Raw genomic sequence first — 16,835 nt, 5'->3', positions numbered from 1 at the left:
CCGGAGACTCCATTATTCTCTATGTGGAGTGCGGCTCTGCGGGTGGAGGTCGGTGCTGGATACGCATTTATTCTCTATGTGGAGTGCGGCTCTGCGGGTGGAGGTCGGTGCTGGAGGCTCCATTATTCTCTATGTGGAGTGTGGCTCTGCGGGTGGAGGTCGGTGCCGGAGGCTCCATTATTCTCTATGTGGAGTGCGGCTCTGCGGGTGGAGGTCGGTGCTGGAGGCTCCATTATTCTCTATGTGGAGTGCGGCTCTGCGGGTGGAGGTCGGTGCCGGAGGCTCCATTATTCTCTATGTGGAGTGCGGCTCTGCGGGTGGAGGTCGGTGCTGGAGGCTCCATTATTCTCTATGTGGAGTGCGGCTCTGAGGGTGGAGGTCGGTGCCGGAGGCTCCATTATTCTCTATGTGGAGTGCGGCTCTGCGGGTGGAGGTCGGTGCTCGGAGGCTCCATTATTCTCTATGTGGAGTGCGGGTGGAGGTCGGTGCCGAAGGCTCCATTATTCTCTATGTGGAGTGCGGCTCTGCGGGTGGAGGTCGGTGCCGGAGGCTCCATTATTCTCTATGTGGAGTGCGGCTCTGCGAGTGGAGGTCGGTGCTGGAGGCTCCATTATTCTCTATGTGGAGTGCAGCTCTGCGGGTGGAGGTCGGTGCCGGAGGCTCCATTATCCTCTATGTGGAGTGCGGCTCTGCGGGTGGAGGTCGGTGCTGGAGGCTCCATTATTCTCTGTGGAGTGCGGCTCTGCAGGTGGAGGTCGGTGCTGGAGGCTCCATTATTCTCTATGTGGAGTGTGTCTCTGCGGGTGGAGGTCGGTGCTGGAGGCTCCATTATTCTCTATGTGGAGTGCGGCTCTGCGGGTGGAGGTCGGTGCTGGAGGCTCCATTATTTTCTATGTGGAGTGCGGCTCTGCGGGTGGAGGTCGGTGCTGGAGACTCTATTATTCTCTATGTGGAGTGAGGCTCTGCGGGGGGAGGTCGGTGCTGGAGGCTCCATTATCCTCTATGTGGAGTGCGGCTCTGCGGGTGGAGGTCGGTGCTGGAGGCTCCATTATTCTCTGTGGAGTGCGGCTCTGCGGGTGGAGGTCGGTGCTGGAGGCCCCATTATTCTCTGTGGAGTGCGACTCTGCGGTTGGAGGTCGGTGCCGGAGGCTCCATTATTCTCTATGTGGAGTGCGGCTCTGCGGGTGGAGGTCGGTGCTGGAGGTTCCATTATTCTCTATGTGGAGTGCGGCTCTGCGGGTAGAGGTCGGTGCTGGAGGCTCCATTATTCTCTATGTGGAGTGCGGCTCTGCGGGTGGAGGTCGGTGCTGGAGGTTCCATTATTCTCTATGTGGAGTGCGGCTCTGCGGGTGGAGGTCGGTGCTGGAGGCTCCATTATTCTCTATGTGGAGTGCGGCTCTGCGGGTGGAGGTCGGTGCCGGAGGCTCCATTATTCTCTATGTGGAGTGCGGCTCTGCGGGTGGAGGTCGGTGCTCGGAGGCTCCATTATTCTCTATGTGGAGTGCGGGTGGAGGTCGGTGCCGAAGGCTCCATTATTCTCTATGTGGAGTGCGGCTCTGCGGGTGGAGGTCGGTGCCGGAGGCTCCATTATTCTCTATGTGGAGTGCGGCTCTGCGAGTGGAGGTCGGTGCTGGAGGCTCCATTATTCTCTATGTGGAGTGCAGCTCTGCGGGGGGAGGTCGGTGCTGGAGGCTCCATTATCCTCTATGTTCTGCGGGTGGAGGTCGGTGCTGGAGGCTCCATTATTCTCTGTGGAGTGCGGCTCTGCGGGTGGAGGTCGCTGCTGGAGGCCCCATTATTCTCTGTGGAGTGCGACTCTGCGGTTGGAGGTCGGTGCCGGAGGCTCCATTATTCTCTATGTGGAGTGCGGCTCTGCGGGTAGAGGTCGGTGCTGGAGGCTCCATTATTCTCTATGTGGAGTGCGGCTCTGCGGGTGGAGGTCGGTGCTGGAGGTTCCATTATTCTCTATGTGGAGTGCGGCTCTGCGGGTGGAGGTCGGTGCTGGAGGCTCCATTATTCTCTATGTGGAGTGCGGCTCTGCGGGTGGAGGTCGGTGCCGGAGGCTCCATTATTCTCTATGTGGAGTGCGGCTCTGCGGGTGGAGGTCGGTGCTCGGAGGCTCCATTATTCTCTATGTGGAGTGCGGGTGGAGGTCGGTGCCGAAGGCTCCATTATTCTCAATGTGGAGTGCGGCTCTGCGGGTGGAGGTCGGTGCCGGAGGCTCCATTATTCTCTATGTGGAGTGCGGCTCTGCGAGTGGAGGTCGGTGCTGGAGGCTCCATTATTCTCTATGTGGAGTGCAGCTCTGCGGGTGGAGGTCGGTGCCGGAGGCTCCATTATCCTCTATGTGGAGTGCGGCTCTGCGAGTGGAGGTCGGTGCTGGAGGCTCCATTATTCTCTGTGGAGTGCGGCTCTGCGGGTGGAGGTCGGTGCTGGAGGCCCCATTATTCTCTGTGGAGTGCGGCTCTGCGGGTGGAGGTCGGTGCTGGAGGCTCCATTATTCTCTATGTGGAGTGTGGCTCTGCGGGTGAAGGTCGGTGCTGGAGGCTCCATTATTCTCTATGTGGAGTGCGGCTCTGCGAGTGGAGGTCGGTGCTGGAAGCTCCATTATTCTCTATGTGGAGTGCGGCTCTGCAGGTGGAGGTCGGTGCTGGAGGCTCCATTATTCTCTATGTGGAGTGCGGCTCTGCAGGTGGAGGTCGGTGCTGGAGGCTCCATTATTCTCTATGTGGAGTGCGGCTCTGCGGGTGGAGGTCGGTGCTGGAGGCTCCATTATTCTCTATGTGGAGTGCGGTTCTGCGGGTGGAGGTCGGTGCTGGAGGCTCCATTATTCTCTATGTGGAGTGCGGCTCTGCAGGTGGAGGTCGGTGCTGGAGGCTCCATTATTCTCTATGTGGAGTGCGGCTCTGCGGGTGGAGGTCGGTGCCGGAGGCTCCATTATTCTCTATGTGGAGTGTGGCTCTGCGGGTGGAGGTAGGTGCCGGAGGCTCCATTATTCTCTATGTGGAGTGCGGCTCTGCGGGTGGAGGTCGGTGCCGGAGGCTCCATTATTCTCTATGTGGAGTGCGGCTCTGCGGGTGGAGGTCGGTGCTGGAGGCTCCATTATTCTCTATGTGGAGTGCGGCTCTGCGGGTGGAGGTCGGTGCTGGAGGCTCCATTATTCTCTATGTGGAGTGTGGCTCTGAGGGTGGAGGTCGGTGCCGGAGGCTCCATTATTCTCTATGTGGAGTGCGGCTCTGCGGGTGGAGGTCGGTGCTGGAGGCTCCATTATTCTCTATGTGGAGTGCGGCTCTGCCGGAGGTGGCTCCATTCCAGGACTGTAGCAGGTAAAGACCCCAATATCCACAGGTGTCCCTTCTAATTGGGAGGAAACTATCACCTCTAATAATCCTCGGACACTTCTGACAAACACGGAAAAGTGCCCCTTTATGGAGGTGACAGAAAGTCTGTTTAGTCTCTTTAGCTTCATAGTATCAGCTCTAATCCAATGGTGAGAGAGCGATTTACCCTGAAGAGTCACAGATTGTGGGGTTGGTATAACATATTATATTTAGGAGGGTTCTGTGTTGTCTCCTTATAAGAATCACAATGGTTTTGTTCCTTTTCCGCTGATTGATACAAACGACCCAACTATGAAACACGAGAACCAAGGAAACCTGTATTACTCTCATAGTACGGGGCCTCTTACTTGGCCCCATATACAGTATAATGTTCCCCCAGTATCGCCATCCTCCACACACAATATGTTTCCACCCAAACCAGGAGATAATCAGTTCTCCCTCTTCCCCATACTTAATGCCATAGAGCCCCTTTCTTGGTTCCCGCACACAGAATTATGTTCCACAGTATCTCCATCCCCAATTTTATTTTTATTTTTTTGTATTTTTCATGTAATATACGGAAGCCTACAGGAAAATACTAAAAAATCACTGTACGTGGAGACATTGGCCTCATATATCTCCTGTCTTGTTGTTCTTGCCAAGAAGCTTTTAAAAAAGCCTCAATCTTCTGTGTGTGAATCAGACCTGAGATCCAACGTGATAGAAGATTACAGTGCGGGGAAGACGAGAAACCTTCATATAGACGGCCGGTGGGGATGGAGTCAGTGACGGACTCCGGCCAAATATGTTCCTAGAGCCGTAGTAGGAGATGAAGATGTCGTCCTCATCATGAAGTAGTTATTTCTCCTGTCCCGTGTAATGAATATCTCCTGCAGTATTGCTAATGCCGATTCCAGTGTCGGTAATGAGACGAGAATTAGCGTTATGGAAGATGAGTCTATGAGAAACGTATTCAGCTGCCGACTCCGAGGGAGAAACTGCTTGTTGTCTGTGGCCTAAATATATAGGTTTTATTAGCAGATGTAAAGAAGAAAACTAAATACTGTAAAATAATAAATCTCCTCATATGTTTCCCTTATTATCTCCAGTAATTGTGTTATTACACAGGATTTTTATGATGTTACATCGGCTCATCTTCTTCTCATTCAGGTCTCTACAATATCGGATCCTCTCAGTGAAGATCTTCTATATAAGAGAATTTTCCTGATTTACCCATCAAGGATGGCTATGGACAGAGACAAGATGGTGGAGAGGATATTACACCTCACCCTAGAGATCCTCTTCCGGCTTACTGGAGAGGTGAGAGATTCTGATGACGTCACATTACATCATTCTTATCTATGGGAATAACAGATGGACAGAACTGGAGAGGTGAGGACTCTGGAAATGTCTGTAGTGAGATTTATTAATGTGTCTCTCCATAACCAGGATTACACAGTAGTGAAGAAGACCTCTAGTGAGCGCTGTCAGGACCCTGTGTCTGAGGGATGGGGAAGACCCCTGAACCCAATCACGGAGCCTCCACCTCACTCCCTGATACATGAGGACATCAATGACCAGAAGATCCTAGAACTCACCTACAAGATGATTGAGCTGCTGACTGGAGAGGTGACGCTGCTGGGAATGCTGGGATATTATACAGTAACACTATGAAGGGATCGGGGGGATGACGGTATCATTGTATGTGTCAGGTTCCTATAAGGTGTCAGGATGTCGCCGTCTATTTCTCCATGGAGGAGTGGGAGTATTTAGAAGGACACAAAGATCTGTACAAGGACGTCATGATGGAGGTTCCCCAGCCCTTCACAGGTAATAGACAGGACTAAATACACACGGCCTATAATTATCTGTATGTAAAGAATGAATTCAGTCCCTGTATGTGTTTCCTCCAGATCTATCCAGTAAGAAGACAACACCAGAGAGATGTCCCCGTCCTCCTCTTCCACAGGACTGTAAACAAGAAGATCCCAATGTTCCTCAGGATCATCAGGTAGATGGAGAGAAGGTGTCATGAGATCTCCCCTATGATGTGTAGATGGCTGTGAAGGTCTTGTGCTCAGTCTTGTTTTATCCTCCAGTATTATATGTTTTATACTTGTGTAATGAGAACGGTGGAGATGGCAGGATTAGAGCTGATCATAGATGTGACTTCTCCATCTGTGACTTTTTACAATATTTGTTTCAGGGTGAAGATCTGACCCATATTAATACTACAGAGACATATGTGAGGGGTGATGAGCGATGTAAAGAGGAGATTGCTGCTTATAACTGGTCGGGTGAGTAGTAATCACTAAATATAGACAAGTCAGAGATTCTTCTCAGTCACCGGCTATGGAGGCTTTATCGGTGGTGTAGTCCGGCCGTATCGCGATCCTGACAACGATATGACCTTGTCAGGATCGCTGGTGTGTCGCTACATGATCGCTGGTGAGGTGCCAAACAGGCAGATCTCAGCAGCGATCAGGACAGCGCTAACGTGGGTAACAAGTGCGCTGTGTACCTTAGATACCAGCATGCTGGTGCAGGGAGCTGGTAACCAAGGTACACAGCGGGATTCTAAGCGCCGCTTAGAAACCCGCTGTTTACCTTGGTTACCAGCTCCAGCTCGCTGATCGCTGGTCTCCCGCCTGCCACACGCAGCGATGCGTGCTGGTCAGCGGGAGACCAACGATCAAAAAAATGTCCAGGGCTTTCCAGAACGATCAGCGATACCCGGCGGGGGGGGGCGGTCACTGATACCTGTCACACACAGCGAGATCGCTGGTGAGATCGCTGTTGCGTCTCAAAACTTGTGACTCAGCAACGATCTCGCTAGCGATCATGCTGTGTGTGACAGGGGCTTAAAAGAAAGCGGAGGGTAATGATGCTGTTGGCTTCCTAGATCCCTGATATCTTATTGGATGAATCTACCTTCTCTCCCTTCGGTGCTGCTGAATGTCCCATATGGTCCCTGAAATGAAGGAAAGAGAGCGCCCATAGGGGGATAAAAGTGATATTTTGGGTGACAATACACGGTTAGTGCACTCACCTTTACAGGTTGTGAACGGTCACAACCCCTTGTAGAATGTGAAAGGAACCAGTGGTTGCTGCAGACTCCCATAGATACCAATGTCACAAAGGAGGAAGATACAACCAAACAGAATACAATGTCTAAATAAGAGAGAAGTGTATTGGATATATAAACTAGATACCATTCATCCAAAAGGCCTCAATGAGTTGGTAGACCTTTTTTGATAAGCTGTCCTTTATGTTTTTTTGTCCCTAGTGGCCCGACAGATTTCCTTCCCTGACCTAGCGGGTGAGCGAGCTCACGTGGGGGTCCGGTTTGGATGTTGGACACCTAGTGGGAATTTTACCGATTGAACAATCAGTTAATTCAGTAAATTACACAACCATTCCTTACAAGTGGAGAGATAGCACGATGGTAATGGGAAGCCTTCAGGGTTCTGGCTTGACTAAAACCTGTGGGGTCGAGTCCAGTCATTCCATTATTATACAATTTTAATATATATTTATTATAGGTTTTATACACTTTTTAAATTAAAGATTGATTGTTTAATGTGTTTTATCAGAGGTTAGATCTTGATATAAAGTTATTGTGACTGGTGTATGACATTTTGACATTGGAGGGAGCGTTTTCACAGGAAGTGATGTCTGTTGTTGGTAATTGTGATGTCATGAAGGTTTTGTATAAAACTACTGCTGTAAACAGATACTGTAATTCTTTGGCCCTGAGGAAGTGGCAGATTTAATCATAGAATCATAGCATCATAGAATTGTAGAGTTGGAAGGGACCTCCTGGGCCATCTGGTCCAACCCCCTGCTCAAAGCAGGATTCGCTAAATCATCCCAGTCAGATGTCTGTCCAGCCTCTGTTTGAAGACTTCCATTGAAGGAGAACTCACCACTTCTCGTGGCAGCTTGTTCCACTCATTGATCACTCTAACTGTCAAAAAGTTTTTTCTAATATCTAATCTGTGTCTCCTCCCATTCAGTTTCATCCCATTGCTTCTAGTCTTTCCTTGTGCAAATGAGAATAAAGTTGATCCTTCTACAATGTGACAGCCCTTTAGATATTTGTAGACAGCTATTAAGTCTCCTCTCAGTCTTCTCTTTTGCAAACTAAACATTCCCAAATCCTGCAACCTTTCCTCATAAGACAGGGTTTGCAGACCGGTCACCATTCTGGTCGCTCTTTTCTGAACTTGCTCCAGTTTGTTGATGTCTTTTTTAAAATGTGGTGCCCAAAACTGGACACAATATTCCAGATGAGGTCTGACCAAAGAGGAGTAGAGGGAAATAATGACTTCACGTGATGTAGACTGTATGCTTCTGTTAATACATCCTAGAATTGCATTTGCCTTTTTTGCTGCTGCATCACACTGTTGACTCATATTCAGTCTGTGATCTATTAGTATACCCAAGTCTTTTTCACATGTGCTGTCACTTAGCCCTATTCCTCCCATTCTATATATGCTTTTTTCATTTTTATTGCCCAGATGTAGTACTTTGCATTTCTCCCTGTTAAAAACCATTCTGTTAGTTGCTTCCCACTTCTCCAGTTTATTTAAATCTTTTTGAATCCTCTCTCTCTCTTCTCTAGTATTAGCTATCCCTCCTAGCTTTGTGTCATCAGCAAATTTAATCAGTTTACCCTCAATCCTTCATCTAAATCGTTGATAAAGATGTTGAACAACACAGGGCCCAGAACAGAGCCCTGTGGTACCCCACTTGAGACATTCTTCCAACTGGATGTGCAGCCATTTACGACCACTCTTTGGGTCCGATCACTAAGCCAGTTATGAATCCACCTAACAGTTGCCTTGTCCATTCCATACTTAGTCATTTTTTCAATAAGGATTGTATGAGAGACTTTGTCAAATGCTTTGCTGAAGTCAAGATATACTATATCTACAGCATTTCCTTGATCCACCCAATCAGTGATACCGTCATAGAAGGAAATTAAGTTAGTCTGACATGACTTATTAGTTACAAACCCATGCTGACTCTGTTTAATCACTTCATTCTTATCCAGGTATTGACATACATGTTGTTTAATAATTTGTTCAAAGATCTTTCCTGGTATAGAAGTCAGACTCACCGGCCTATAGTTGCCTGGGTCCACCTTCTTCCCCTTTTTGAAGATAGGAACAACATTTGCTCTTCTCCAGTCTTCTGGGACTTCTCCTGTTCTCCAAGAATTTTCAAAGATTATGGAGAGGGGTTCAAAAATTTCTTCTGCTATCTCCTTCAGTACTCTGGGGTGTAATTCATCTGGACCTGGAGACTTGAATTCATTTAGGTTAGCTAAGTGTTTCCTCACTATCTTTCTGTTTATAGATATCCTGGATTCTTCTTTCCCTTAATAGGACAGTGAATAACAGTTGATGTTACATTTCCTTTCTGAGAGAAAACAGATGCAAAATAGGAATTTAAAAGTTCAGCCTTCTCAACATCCTGTCTTACCATTTCATCATTTTCATCCTGTAAAAATCCTATAGCATCTTTGACTTTTCTTTTACTTTTGACATATCCCCAAAATCCTTTATTATTGCTTTTGACATCTCTTGCAAGCCTCAATTCATTTTCAGCTTTAGCTAATCAGATTTGTGCCCTGCAGGTTCTGCAGACAGCATTATATTCTTCTTTAGATATGCCTCCCTCTTTCCATTTTATAAATATTTTTTTCTTCCTTTTTAGCATGTGCTTAAGTTCTGTGTTCATCCATCCTGGTTTCCTTAAATGCTTCCTATTCTTCCCTCTTTTCGGAATTGTTAACAACTGTGCTTTGAGAATTTCGTTTTTCAAGATTTCCCATCCTTCCTGGACAATTTTGTCTTTAAGGATATCCAGCCATTGGATCCCTCCAATTCTCTTTCTGAATCCCTTAAAATCTGCCTTTCTGAAATCTAACCTTGATGTCTGAGTCTTCACAGGTCTTCCGCCTCTAGTTATCCAAAATTCTAAAATAGCATGGTCGCTACCTCCTAGGGTCCCAGCCACTTTTACCTCCTCAACCATTTCCTCCCTGTTTATAAGGATTAGATCCAAGGTAGCAGTTCTTCTTGTTTTCTCCCTTACCTTTTGGAAGATAAAGTTGTCAGCAAGAGAGGATAAGAATTTCCTTGACCTGTTAGTTTTGCCTGAGAGAGATTCCCAACAAATGTCTGTATAGTTGAAATCTCCCATGACAACTATGTCATATTTTTTGGAGAGCTTGGCCATTTGATGCATAAAGAGTTCATCCATATCTTCAGCTTGCACAGGCGGCCTGTAGTAAATGCCTACAATGGTGTCCTTTCCATTGTTCTGTCCTTGTATTCTTACCCAAACAGTTTCCACAGAACTCCCAGTCTCTGAAGCTTCAATCTCTGTGCAGATATACGTGTTTATAACATACAATGCGACACCCCCTCCTCGTTTATCAAGTCTGTTTCTTGCAAATAAGTTGTATCCTTCTAGTCTTGTATTCCAATCATGTGTATTGTCCCACCAAGTTTCAGTGATTCCAATGACATCATATTTCTTTTCCTGTGTTAGTAGTTCCAATTCTCCTTGTTTGTTGCCCATGCTTTGTGCATTAGTATAGAAACATTTTAGTTTGTGATTGGTTTCTCTTTCTCCAATATTTTTATTAATTAGATTCTTTCGTCTTTGTTCTTCCTTTCCACTTCTAATAGCAGAGTTCTCAATAGCATTTGTCAGGTGTATGGCTTTTTCTGGTCTTTTGCTTCCCTTCCCATGTTGTTCTAGTTTAAAGCTCTCCTTACAAGTGTAGCAAGGCGACTTCCAAATACATGCTTTCCAGTCTTCGTAAGGTGCACCCCATCTCTAGCAAGTAGTCCATCGTATAAGTAGTTCACTCCGTGATCCAGAAATCCAAATCGTTGCTGATGGCACCATCGACGTAGCCAGTTGTTCACCTGCAGAATCTTATTCCACCTCCTTGTTCCATGGCCATCCACTGGGAGGATGGAAGAGAAGACCACCTGCGCTCCCAGTTCTTTCACTTTCTTGCCTAAGTCTTCAAAGTCTCTGCAGATGGTTTCCAGGTCGTTTCTTGCGGTGTCATTTGTCCCCACATGTAGTAGCAGGAATGGGTAGTCATCTGTAGGTCTGAAGAGTCCTGATATCCTGTCAGACACATCTTTAATTTTTGCACCTGGAAGACAGCACATTTCTCTTGAAGTTATATCCGGTCTGCAGATAGCGGCCTCTGTTCCTCTCAAGAGGGAATCCCCCATGACCACCACTCTCCGTTTCTTCTTCACAACATTTTTCTTTCTCCATCCAGGAGGACTCTGAAGGCGTACAAGGTTGCTGTTTGTTGGCAAAGTCTTATCCTGATGTATTTCTTCATCGTTTTCCTGCGTGAGAGCCTGGTACTGGTTCCTGAGAAGTATGGGTGCTGACTGCCTCCTGATCCTCCTGCTTCTCTGGGTCACATGTCTCCATTCCTCTGTTACTTCAGGTGCACTTCGAATTTCTTCTCTTTCTGTAACATGAAGAGATAATTCTGCTCTGTCCAAGAACTCTTCACCTTCCTTAATGATCTTCAACGTAGCTAACCTCTCTTCGAGATTTTGCAACTTTTCCTCCAACAGGGACACAAGCTTGCATTTGTGGCATGTGAAGTTTGGCTTTTCCACTGGTAAATCTGTGAACATGTAGCAAGAAATGCAGCTCACCAAATGGCTCCTGGCCTCTTCCATTTTGAGATTTCTTAAAAACGATGAAAGATGATCCAAAATCCAATTTCCTCTTTTCAGCTGCAATGGCCAAAACCCAGTGATCGTTGAGCTCGCGGAGACTCTTCACTTATCCCAGAAGGCACTGGGAATATGCAAATGATCTCCTCAAGACTCCTCAAGATACCCTGCCACGAAACGCATCGGCACAATAAAGCTTTAAAGAATAATCCTGTCCTTGTGTGGTCAGCGCGGATACATTGAAAAACCCGTTTTTTTTTTTTCCCTCCTTTTTGTCATATGGTCCCTACAAGACCAGGTCCAGTCTTTCTGGCCAAATTTTGCTTTTATGATCAACAACATTAAATGTGCAGTGAGACCAAGTGTGAATTTCTGTGCAATAACAACAGTTTCCCTTTATCCTGACTTTTCAATTTAAAAATGACTAACTTCAAACAGGGTCGTGAGAAACTACATAAAACCATTACACCTGTGCCATGATATCTCTCTAAGCTGTGCGTTTCTGATGGCTGTAATATACATTTATTCCCGCCTGCAGGAGATGTGTTGGCATGGCTCGAGCCCTGGATTCATGGATTCACTCCACGTAATAAAATACATTCTGTTTTCAGTCCTAAGGAATTCAGATTACTGCACAATCTCTCCTGAAATGGGGAGCACTAATACTTTCTCTACTCTTCTGGTCAGGACTCATAGTAGCTCCAATGGTCCACCATAAATGAGTGCAAGTCCTGTTTAGTATTGGAGCGTGCCCCTCATACATACGTTGTTGTTGAGGATGTGACATGTTTTTTTGTTCTATGTCTATTAGTTTACAGTTCATATATTGTATGAGTTGTGCTGGTATTGGCCTGCCTCACTCATGTGAGCCTGTAACTTCATAGTAGTCGTTAAAAAAAGGTCGCCTTTACCTCTTCCAAATGCCTGAGATCTAAATTTTAAGACACCGCATCTCTGCAATATTATGAAAAGTCGTCCTTGAATGTCTAATACTTTTTAAAGAAACTCATTTAATGGAAAATATTGCCTGAGCTCTAAATCTACTTGCTGTTCTGTGGTGTGACGTAGCAAGCAGAATGGTCAGATAGCCGGGTCACAACCAGGAGGGCAGAGAAAGTACAAATTCAGAAGATGCAAGAGGAGTAGTCAGTAAATGGGCCGGGGTCACAACAGGAAACAAATACACAAGCCGGGAGCTGAGCACAGAGGACTGAACCAGAGGAGAACAAGGCTGTATCTGGCAGATTCCGGCCATATGCTTTGAGTTTTAGTAGGGCGTGGTGCTTTCCAATTGGCTGAAGCAGATTAACGTACTTTTGGGATCATAAGACGCACTTTTTTTCTCCAAAATTTTTGGGGAAAATGGGGGTGCGTCTTATAATGCGGATATATCTTATCAGTGAGGTGGCTGCCCTGTGTTCCCGATGCTGTGGGGGGCTCTGCCGACATTTTGTGAAAGGCCAGAGCTCCCGGCAGTTCTTCCATGGTTTCCTGTGCGGTTGACTCCAGGAAAATGGCCACTGGGAGGAGGAGCAAGCGCAGATGGAGATCTCGCCACGCCACCAAGATCTTGGGAGATGAGATTTCAGTGCTGTGATCTCATCTCCCGAGATCTTGGTGCCGAGATCTCCATCTGCACATGTGCCGCCTCCTGGCAGCCATTTTCCTGGAGTCCACCGTACAGGAAACCATGTAAGAGCTGCTGGGGGCTCAGGCCTTTCACAAAATGTCGACAGCGCAGCGGCAGCTTCGGGGACAGAGCACAGCGGCGCACCTCAGAACGCCCTCTCATCCCAGCCTGCAGCAACGCACCACTCTTGCCTCCACCAGCAGCGACCCTGGGACCTCACTTCACTGCAGCCACCACCCCCGGTAAGCAATAAGATGCATGGATTATAAAAAGCATCACCATTTTATTAAAAATAGTTTTTTTTTTCCTATTTTTCTGCTCACAATTTGGGGTGCATCTTATAATCCGGAGCGTCTTATAATCCAAAAAATACGGTACTTCAGTAGGACACTACGCAATCCCATTCTGCTAGACTTTATGGTACTACAGGTCCCAGGCAACCTAATCTTATTGGAAGGACAGAGCCTGTGCCATCCAGAGTTTCTGGTTGCGATGTCTCCTGCATCACCAGCGCCGCCTGCAGGATGAATAATGCGGCGCCTGGTGTCAGACACAGATGTTGCAGGACCAGATCCCAGAAAAATTGTGACACACCATTTACAGAAGTCCTAATATGACAAAATAGAAAACCAGAGCAGTAGAAAACCCAATAAAGTGGCTCAATTATGGAAATTATAACCCTCAGGGAATTAATCTATAGGAGTAGTGACTATTTTGACTTCACAGTCACTTTCTGGATTATTAGCACTGAGTGGATGTTGGAGAGAGAAAATCACACATTTGCCATCTTACTACCCATCACATAGTGCTTTGTGAGATAAATACAAGTTTTTATTCTAATTATTTTCACCTACATTTGGGAGGCAGAATAAACAAACAGTCGAACACCGCGCTCTACTGATTCATGCTATGAATGTTTCTATCAGACTGAAATGTCATTGTCTTGGTGATTAATTAAACTTTTTTATCACAACTTGCATATTTAAAGAGATTAAGTAGAAATGTTAATAAATATAAATTTCAAGGATTTTATTCAAAAATAATAATTGTTTTTTTTCTTGGCAGATGACTGTACCAGGAGATCAGGGGGACAGCTGACATCTTCAGTTTATAAATCAGATGATCTTGAGATTACACAGGATACAATTGAAGTGAATGCCACTACTCCAGATATACCATCATCCCTTCACAGCAAAGATCGACCATCTGATCCTTTGAAACAGGTTCTGTCTTCTGATTCATTACTGACCCCTGAGGAAAATCAAAGTCATAAAATAAGCATTAAAAAACAAACTGATAAAGCAAAGGAACCATATACACGCTCTGAATATGTAAATAGTTTTCCCCTTAAAAAGTCTTTTCTTAAATATCAAAAAATTCACACAGCGGAGAATAGGTTTTCTTGTTCCAAGTGTGGGAAATGTTTTAACCAGAAATCACATCTAGTTACACACCAGATAACTCACACAGGGGAGAAGCCTTTTTCATGTTCAGAATGTGGAAAATGTTTTATCCAGAAATCAATTCTTATCACACATCAGAAAACTCACACAGGGGAGAAGCCATTTAACTGCTCAGAATGTGGGAAATGTTTTAACAGGAAAGAACATGTTGATAGGCACCAAAGAACTCACACAGGGGAGAAACCATTTTCATGTTCAGAATGTGGAAAATGTTTTATCCAGAAATCAATTCTTGTCACACATCAGAAAACTCACACAGGGGAGAAGCCATTTTCCTGTTCAGAATGTGGGAAATGTTTTAACAGTAAAGCGGGTCTTTATAGACACCATAGAACCCACATAGTGGAGAAGCCTTTTTCATGTTCAGAATGTGGGAGATGTTTTATACAGAAATCAGATTTGGTTAAGCACCAGAGAACTCACACAGGGGAAAAGCCTTTTTCCTGTTCAGAATGTGAGAAATGTTTTTTACGGAAATCAGATTTGGTTAAGCACCAGAGAACTCACACTGGGGAGAAGCCTTTTTCTTGTTCAGACTGTGGGAAATGTTTTAACAGGAAAGAACATCTTGATAGACACCAAAGAACTCACACAGGGGAGAAGCCTTTTTCATGTTCAGAATGTGGGAAATGTTTTATACTGAAATCAGATTTGGGGGTGCACCAGAGAACTCACACAGGGGAGAAGCTTTTTTCATGTTCAGAATGTGGGAAATGTTTTATCCAGAAATCAATTCTTCTCAAACATCAGAGAACTCACACAGGGGAGAAGCCTTTTTCATGTTCAGAATGTGGGAAATGTTTTACCAATAAATCAATTCTTCTCACTCATCAGAGAACCCACACAGGGGAGAAACCTTTTTCATGTTCAGAATGTGGGAAATGTTTTATCCTGAAATCAATTCTTCTCACACATCAGAGAACTCACACAGGCGAGAAGCCTTTTTCCTGTTCATTATGTGGGAAATGTTTTGCAGCTAAATCAAGTCTTATCAAACATAAGAGAACTCACACAGGGGAGAAGCATTTTTCATGTTCAGAATGTGGCAAATGTTTTGAGAAGAAATCATCTCTTTTTAGCCATCAAAGCAGTCACACGGGGGAGAAGCTTTTTTCATGTTCTTAATGCGGGAAATGTTTTACTTGGAAATTTAACTCTTAATAAACTTCAGAGTAGTCACACAGGGGAGAAGCCTTTTTCATCTTCAGAATGTTGTTTTAACCGAAAAGTGTATCTATCCTTTCTCATGTTTGGTCTCTTTAAAATAAAAACACTCATACTCTACTTCCATGCCCCTGCTGATTCATTGGTGTCGCAATTCACGTTCCCGCATTTCTTATCGAAGTGCTCATCTTGCCACTCCGGTGCCATTACTGCCTCAGCTTGGAAAAAGAAGCATTCTTAACTCACAGGCTTGAGCTGTCTTGCATTATGAAAGTCTTGCAATTTCTCCTTTCTAAATGTCGGTCTCACAAAAAAACAGCTCCACAAATCTTCTTGTGTTCTCACCGATGCCCACATACTGAGCAATGTTTGCTTCACAGGGGAATTTACCTCCCCCCTCGCAAACCACAGGGGATTCTGATATGTGGAACACCATAATTGATTTGTATATCATATTGCGTCTATGCCTACTAAACAAGACATGGAGCAATTTATACAGAGGCTGGAGACCACATACAAAACTGAAATATGTTCCCTCACTTATAGCCTGTCACAGCTTACTGACAAGGTACAGAGATTACAGGATGATGTTGTACAAGTTTTGGACCCTCAAAATGCTCATAAACTAACACTGGATCTTCACAGCCAGCAAATAAACTGTCTGTATAATATGGTTAATGACGAAGAAAATCACAATAATATCTGGATAAGAGGTATACCTGAAAGCATCAATACTCAAATGATTATGCAGACACTGCTCACTTTATTCAATACTATCCTTGGTGATCCTATTGATAAGGAGCTGGAGATCGACAGGACAATCATGGCTCAGATTCTGAGAGTCCAATAGACATTATTTGTCGCACATTTTTTCAATGTAAATGAGCCCATTATGAGGAAAACAAGAGAGTTGGGTCTTATTGATTTCAATGTAAAACGCATACAATTGCTCACAGATCCTTTCTGAATGACACTTTCTAAAAGAAAGATATTGAAATTACTACTTTCCAACTTTGAATTTTCATGCCACAGAGATACGGCACACAAAAAACTGAATACGTAACATTTCCCACATGTTTACTTTACATCAGCACAATTTTGGAACCAAAATTTTTTTTTGTTAGGAAGTTATAAGGGTTAAAAGTTGACCAGCGATTTCTCATTTTTGCAACACCATTTTATTTTTACGGACCACATCACATTTGAAGCCACTTTAAGGCGTCTATATGATAGAAAATCCCCAAAAGCGACACCATTCTAAAAACTGCACCCCTTAAGGTGCTCAAAACCACATTCAAGAAGTTTATTAACCCTTCAGGTGCTTCACAGGAATTTTTTGAATATTTAAAAAAAATGAACATTTAACTTTTTTTCACAAAAAAAATACTTCAGGTTCAATTTTTTTTATTTTACCAAGGGTAACAGGAGAAGTTGGACTGCAAAAGTTATTGTGCAATTTGTCCTGAGTAGGCTGATACCTGATATGTGGGGGGGAACCACTGTTTCAGCGCATGGCTGAGCTCAGAAG

At 45.1% G+C, this 16,835-nt stretch overlaps 1 protein-coding gene across 3 annotated transcripts in view; it reads left to right on the top strand.

The window, feature by feature from the left end:
• The window catches only part of LOC141047281 (uncharacterized), a 224,675-nt gene that overhangs the window by 98,220 nt on the left and 109,620 nt on the right, over window positions 1-16,835 (top strand). Inside the window, exons 1-7 of one of the 3 annotated variants that reach the window (XM_073542308.1) lie at window positions 2,673-2,918; window positions 4,491-4,640; window positions 4,770-4,949; window positions 5,033-5,150; window positions 5,234-5,331; window positions 5,527-5,617; window positions 13,746-15,427. In XM_073542308.1, the coding sequence (XP_073398409.1) occupies window positions 2,727-2,918; window positions 4,491-4,640; window positions 4,770-4,949; window positions 5,033-5,150; window positions 5,234-5,331; window positions 5,527-5,617; window positions 13,746-15,268 (2,352 nt within the window). In that variant the 5' untranslated portion in view covers window positions 2,673-2,726 and the 3' untranslated portion in view covers window positions 15,269-15,427. Of the gene's footprint in view, window positions 1-2,650; window positions 2,919-4,490; window positions 4,641-4,769; window positions 4,950-5,032; window positions 5,151-5,233; window positions 5,332-5,526; window positions 5,618-13,745; window positions 15,428-16,835 lie in introns of those variants that run through there. The other 2 variants (XM_073542309.1, XM_073542310.1) reach the window with 2 other exon arrangements.

This window comes from Dendrobates tinctorius, unplaced genomic scaffold (genome assembly GCF_039654945.1).
Source record: "Dendrobates tinctorius isolate UK_male_01 unplaced genomic scaffold, ASM3965494v1 ptg000126l, whole genome shotgun sequence".
Taxonomy (NCBI): domain Eukaryota; kingdom Metazoa; phylum Chordata; class Amphibia; order Anura; family Dendrobatidae; genus Dendrobates; species Dendrobates tinctorius.
The sequence above is the reverse complement of the archived record's forward strand: the minus strand, read 5'-3'. Positions and strand labels throughout refer to the sequence as shown.